Source organism: Perissodus microlepis, chromosome 16 (genome assembly GCF_051167445.1).
Source record: "Perissodus microlepis isolate ML-2025 ecotype Zambia chromosome 16, ASM5116744v1, whole genome shotgun sequence".
Taxonomy (NCBI): Eukaryota; Metazoa; Chordata; class Actinopteri; order Cichliformes; family Cichlidae; genus Perissodus; species Perissodus microlepis.
In genome coordinates, this window is record NC_140476.1 from 5041676 (window position 1) to 5048538 (window position 6863).

At 42.5% G+C, this 6863-nt stretch overlaps 1 protein-coding gene across 8 annotated transcripts in view; it reads left to right on the forward strand.

Moving 5' to 3' along the window:
- Positions 1-6519, forward strand: part of col18a1a (collagen type XVIII alpha 1 chain a) — a 78332-nt gene extending 71813 nt beyond the window's left edge. For 7 of the 8 annotated variants that reach the window (XM_084907598.1, XM_084907599.1, XM_084907594.1 and 4 more), the window contains 10 exons: positions 1481-1515; positions 1599-1721; positions 1820-1964; positions 2167-2231; positions 3582-3710; positions 3858-3890; positions 3968-4288; positions 4702-4899; positions 5005-5120; positions 5234-6519. In XM_084907598.1, coding sequence (XP_084763724.1) covers positions 1481-1515; positions 1599-1721; positions 1820-1964; positions 2167-2231; positions 3582-3710; positions 3858-3890; positions 3968-4288; positions 4702-4899; positions 5005-5120; positions 5234-5447 — 1379 coding nt within the window. In that variant the 3' untranslated portion in view covers positions 5448-6519. The remainder of the gene's footprint in view (positions 1-1480; positions 1516-1598; positions 1722-1819; positions 1965-2166; positions 2232-3581; positions 3711-3857; positions 3891-3967; positions 4289-4701; positions 4900-5004; positions 5121-5233) is intronic. The other variant, XM_084907595.1, reaches the window with a different exon arrangement.
- Positions 6520-6863: the final 344 nt, after the last annotated feature.

Sequence of the window (6863 nt, forward strand, 5' to 3'; positions counted from 1 at the left end):
TGGAAGTGAATTTAAGTCTCCATTTCTGGTTTGTGTCACAATTTCACAACAGTTCAGACAGTAGCTGACCAGTGTTTGTAGACGAGTTGATTACTTGTATTCATACTACCACTGCAAAAATTTGCTAGCAACCAGAGCAATCACAAGGTTTCTGCCAAGCACTTGGGGATTATGCTTGGCAATCTGGGTGGCCTATGTGGATGCTCAAGTTTGTAAATGCAATAACTCATAAAGGAAGTTGGCTAGGATTTTCACATCGATACCATAAGTGCACCTAATAAAATTGAATTTCAGTTTTCTAAAAAGCTTGTGAATGCAATAACTTGACAACAAGTTGACCGCTATCATGTATCTACTAGGAGGGTGAGGGGTAGTGTGAGCAGTTACCAGTACTTTCTTGCATGTATATGAAGAAGTGTGAGCATTAGTGATTACATGCCATCATGGGGTGATGTCATCTAATCTGAACCTTTAATCTGGATTAGAGTTGTTCATGGTGACTAATTTCTTAGTCGACTAACCGACTAGTCTAAGACTAAGAAACACTCAGATTTAGGTTAAATTTGAGAACTGTTTATTTGAAAATATCAAAAACTAACAAAGGCATTTTAAACCATTTATTGCATCCTCTACTCTGAACAGCTCCCGGTTAACTGAACTCCTCACCCTATCACAGGTGGGAGAGAGCCCATCCACCTGTTGGAGAAAGCTCATTTCTGCCAATTGAACCTGCAATAATAGTTTTAACAAAAACTCTGCTAACAGATTTATGGCTTTTCTCAACAACAATCTCATGGCAGATGGCTACAAAAAAACTTAGGAGACATTAATTTTCTGGCTTTGGGCATCAATTAATATTTTAACAATTAGATTAAATGACTAGTAAGTCTGGTATCAACTAGTGACAACAGCGATGATTAGTCGACTTGTTGACCTCCCTAATCTGGATCCAAATATACTGGTAGTATTGACTGAATGCATTAATGGAAAAATTTATTTTATAAGGAAAGACTGACACGTGGTCATTGTTTCAACACTTGAAGGTGGGCATGTGGGACATTTGCGGGGGTATATTTGTTGGCAAAATCTCACAGTGATGACAGCTAAACATTGACATGCTAGCCAGCTGTTTGGTGGGCCCTTAGTATGACACAGACTGTTCGTGTAAAACACTGTGATTACTCACTGCAATGATTACCTTCTCCTTCATTTTGATTCTTAAACAACTACCCTGCTCTCTGAGGATTACAATGGCGTGGGGCAGTGAAACAGTTTCATTTGATTTACCAGCTGATCTACTAGCACCTGAAAAGTTGAACTATAGTGCTAAAGCCTGAAATTCGTACATGTGAATTACATGTCTTTGTGATCACACTGACCATTGTTGATCCCCGAGATCATGAACTGTCAGCACAACTATAATGCTGCATATCCAGCACGCTACACAACTGCTTCACTAAAGCATCTTTTTTTTTCCCAGGAGCATCCCCTAATGTTGATATCTACACATTGAGGGTAAGCTAGCTCATTGTTACTCCAGTCATTTTTTTAGTTTATTTCTTCTTCATCAACAAACAAAGTTGAACTTCTTCTGACAGAATGAACTGAAGGGAGAGCGTGGAGAATCAGGTGTCAAGGGAGAAAAAGGAGAACCCGGTGGTGGATATTATGACCCTCGATTTGGAGGAGTACAAGGACCTCCAGGACCACCTGGCCTCCCAGTGAGTTCTGAGACCTTATTTGTTAATACAACCAAAAATATTTGGCCCCGATCTAGATGTGATATTGCAGAAATTTCTGATTTTCTTTTCCACATTAGGGTCCAAAGGGAGATTCTATAATTGGGCCACCTGGACCATCTGGACCAACAGGGCCACCAGGAATTGGTTATGATGGTCGTCCAGGTCCTCCAGGACCTCCTGGACCCCCGGGGTCCCTTTCAGGATCATATCGGCCCAATTATCGTAAGTGTCTTTTTCCACAAAAAAAGAAAAAAGAAAAAAAAAGACACTTTTTGGGGAAAAAAAAACAATACAGGTTTACAGGTTTTAACCTGTAAATCTGAATTGTTTACAGGTAGCCACATCTTAATCTTACTGAATGCACTTTACTGGTTGAATACTGGAGATTAATTGCACTTCTGTTTCTATTTTTTTTATATTTAAGCTGTCAGTGTCCCTGGTCCTCCTGGCCCACCTGGCCCACCTGGAGCTCCTGGACTATCCTCTGGAGTGAGTACTATCACTGAATTTTAATCATGGCTCCATCACAAGACTCTGAATTCACAAAATTCATTTATCTGTAGAATGGCAGTTTTTAATTTATTGTTTGTACCCATCCATCCATTCATATCCATCGTCTTCCGCTTATCCAAGGGTTGGGTTGTGGGGGCAGCAACCTAAGCAGAGAAGCCCAGACCTCCCTCTCCCTAGCCACCTCCTCCCTGGCAGAGTCCATTACCCACCAGGAAGAAGTCCGACTTATTGCCCGAATGAAAACCCTATTGTTTCTCCTGTATCTGAGGTTCACTAATGGACAGACTCTCCTTTTCAGCACCCTGGCATAGACTTTCCCAGGTAGGCTGAGGAGTGTGATCCCCCCATAGCTGGAGAACAACCTCCGGTCCCCTTTCGTAAAGATGGGAAACACCACCCCAGTCTGCCAATCCAAAGGTACCACCCCTGATCTCCACACAACATTGTAGAGGCGTGTCAACCAAGACAGCCCTGCAACATCTAAAACATTCAGGAACTCAGTGCGAAGCTCATCAACCTCCAGGAACCTGCCACTAAGGAGTTGTTTAACTGCCCCAGTGACTTCGCCCCCCAGTGATGGGTGAGCCGTCCCCCTCATTCCGGGACTCTGCTCCTCTACCAAAGACGTGTCAGTGGGATTAAGGAGATCTTCAAACAATTCCTTCCACCACGCAGAAATATCTTTAGTTGAAGTCAGCACTACTCCACCTGCACTACATACAGTGCAGGTAGAGCACTGCTTTCCCCTTCTGAGTCACCTGATGGTTCAGCAGAATCTCTGAGGCAGTCCGAAAGCCTTTTTCCATGGCCTCTCTGAACTCCTCCCACACCCCAGTTTTGCTTCAGCCACTGCCCGAGCCGCGTTCCACTTTGCCTGTTAGTACCTATTGGCTGCCTCCGAAGTCCCACAGGCTAACTAAACCAGATAGGCTTAGTCAGGCCTTCAGCCTGATGGTTAATTTGACTTCCGGTGTCCACTGTCTGGTTTGGGGTTACCACTAAGACAACAGGTACCAACCACTTCAGCCACAGCTCAGTGCAGCAGCTTCAGCAATGGAGGTGCTGAACATGGTCCATTCGGACTCAATGTCCTGAGTGTCCCTGGAATGCTGTCAAATCTCTGCCTAAGTCGTGTGTTGACGTGAGCCCAACTATATCTAGCCAGTACCTCTCAACCTCAAGCACTAGCACTTGCTAGTTTTAGTAGAGATCAGTCCGCCACGGTCTCTGCCCCTGCCCGCCAGCACGCACTGTACTGTTTGTAATTTTCCTTAAATCTATCTGTCTGATGTATGGTGGTCTTTTTGTGTGTGTGTGTGTGTGCAGGTGACAGCTTTGAGATCATATGACACAATGATTGCTACGGCCAGACGTCAGGAAGAGGGCAGCCTCATCTACATCATAGACAGAGCAGACCTTTATTTGAGAGTACGCGATGGAGTGCGGCAAGTCATGGTACTTTTATCTACTTTTCAGTGCAGTGCTTTGAATTTGATAAAATCAACTTTAAAACCAGTTTACACTTATAATGTATCACTAGTTTATAACATATGAAAAACTTAATGTAAAGCGACACTAAATGGTTGATTCCTCTCCTCTCAGCTTGGAGAGTACAATTCTTTCTTCAGAGATCTGGTAAGTTTCACAGAACCATAAAATAAAATGTTGTAACGTTCATATAACTTAATTATTTCTTCCATTTTCACACAAAGGAGAATGAGGTGGCAGAAGTCCAACCTCCACCTGTGATTCTGTACCCGCAGTCTCAGGACCAGTCCCAAAACAACGGAGCAGGCCATTACTCTGAGGGTTTCACTTTGATAAAACCCATTGAACCTCCAGCACCCACACCCGCAGACCCCCGTTACTTTCCAAAGTATGAGCCCAGATTCCCAGACCAGACACACACAGGCCATACCGATGGAAGATTTGCCAACCAGCAGACGGAAAGCAGATTCCCTGTCACTCCTCAAAGACAACCCGTCCCTCCTGTGCTGGAGCCTGCTGGCCATTTCGACATACATGGATCAGGAGTGAGTAAAGTGGATACTCAAAAGCTCAAAAATATAATAAATATTAATTTACCTTACATAGGGATGAAAACTAGCTAGCTTGCCTAAAATGAAAATCATAAAAACAAAACAATATTATGTAGAATCCCTTCTTCTTTTAACAACAGTCGGTAGACATTTGGGAACTGAGGAGCTTAATTGCTTGACTTTTGGGAGAGGAATGTTGTCCCATTATTATCTGATAGAGGATTCTAGCTGCCATTTCCATAGGCTGTGGAACCCAGCCCAGGAGACATTACGTTACTTAGATGCTGATATAAACCATTAATCATGTAAAGCCCTGACCTTTGTAAAACATCTTAAGTTGTTCCACAGTTGAAGTAAAATGAAAATTTGTGTGATTTTCTTCTTGTGAATCTGTCTGTCTTCATCAGCTGCACCTCATCGCCTTGAACAGCCCTCACACTGGTAACATGCGAGGGATTCGTGGGGCAGACTTCCTGTGCTTCCAGCAGGCTCGTGCTATCGGCCTGAAGGGAACATTTAGAGCCTTCCTGTCCTCTAAGCTTCAAGACCTCTACACCATCGTCCGCAGGTCGGACAGGGACAGCGTCCCCATAGTAAACCTCAAGGTAAGACCCAACATTACAACAAGGACAGCTGCATGACTGACACCATCTTTCTGAAAAACTGAATAAAGTCACAATGTTAAATGTTAATTTTCTTTTTCCTTGCAGAACCAAGTGTTGTTTAGCAGTTGGGACTCTCTCTTTGGTGACAATGCCAGCAAAATGAGGGAAAACGTACCAATCTACTCCTTTGATGGTAGAGACATCCTCAGGGATAGCGCTTGGTGAGTCTTTGTACCCCCCCAAAAAATAAATATATTTAACACCAGCATGCGGTTGTTAACCAGCTTTTGTTTCTTTTGCTTATTTGCAATCTTTTGTTCTTAATCACCTCCAGGCCTGAAAAAATGGTCTGGCACGGATCAAGCAAGAAAGGCCACCGGCAAACAGACCAGTACTGCGAAACGTGGCGAACTGGCGACCACGCTGTGACTGGTCTGGCATCATCACTACATAGCAGCCACCTCTTGCAGCAAAGCCCTAGCAGCTGCTCCGGCTCCTACATCGTCCTTTGCATTGAGAACGCCTTCACATCACCCTCCAAAAAATAAATGTCCATTCTCCTGCTTTTTTTTATTTTTTTGTCATAATTCTGGGCCCTAGCTAAACATCCATTTTACATCCAAACAGACATGTTTTGTTCTTAATTCCCTGATAACACAGCTTGTGAACATGTGGCGTCCAATGAACTGGCCCAGCGGCACTTCGCCCGGCAGGGAGACTTTGCTTTGTCTGCTCCTCCCCTCCATACACGCCAAAGAGATGGGTTAAACCGAGGGGTGTTGGTCCCTTTTCTCGGGGGCATTGGCACATATTTTCTTCAAGGGGCAGAACAACAGCAGAGAAGCTAAAAGCCTTCTCAAATTTTAGCCCTTTTTAAAAATTCTGTATATTACATGTTTTTAATTTGTGTTTTTTTTATGTTATCAGTGTCTTACCTTTTGTTAAAAATGCTATATCCTTTTTTTTTCTCCATAACATAGGTATTGATGATTTCAACATTTTTTTTCCTCTGAATTCTTGTTTGGAATTGTGGGTTGTGATGGGGTACAGCAAACTTTTAAGGACTATTTTAAATTGAAATAAGATAATAGATATTTATTTTTAAATGAAGTTATGAAAGTATAAAAAAATGGAAAATTAAAAAAAATGCTCATTTATAATCTACAAAATATGGAACAAAATATGGAACATTTAAAAAAAAATCTTCTGTAAAGAGCCTGTGCCTTACTACACACACGGAAAAGCTTTACACAATAAGCTCATATACTTCTTTTTTACTCGTTCTGCTGATAGCCGAGCATTAGAACAGTTTTTGCCCAGGTCACGACACTCCTGTTATGAATAATCATGTACCCAGAGGGCAAGATTCCTTCTCATAGAAATTGAGCCTGATGATTCTAAAGTGATTATTTCCCCCTTTTCGTCTTTCCACCTTATAAAATCCTATCAGCGATTAAGCTGGAAATGATTAGCTTGCTGCTAATCTTTGTTGGAGTGATTGCTGTCTCAGGAAGCGGAAAACTGGAATAATGAAAACTTTTTTTTTGGCCTTGTCTCAAATTGCAGAGAGTAACGGCATTAATGCTACCGCTGTCTGACACAAACCTGTGGATATCTGTGGGGGGGGGGGGGGGGGGGGGGGGTTGAGGGGGGGGTTGTTTTATTATTATAACTGTGCTGTACTGTTTCTCCCAGGCACTGAATTAAAGTCTTTTTTTCAACCAGTAATGTGATGTATTGTACACAAATCTGTACACCGTGTTGGATTCTTCTCTGGAAGTCAGAGCCATGACCTTGAGCCCTCAACATTAGTTTGTCCTACTCAAAGGAATGCCTTGACATTACCACAAATCAGATTATCCAGCAACAATTAGATGCCCTTCTAACACTTTGATCACACGCCATCTACTAAAACTTGAAAATCTATAGAGAAATATTTTACTTAACTAAAAAATGACTCGAGC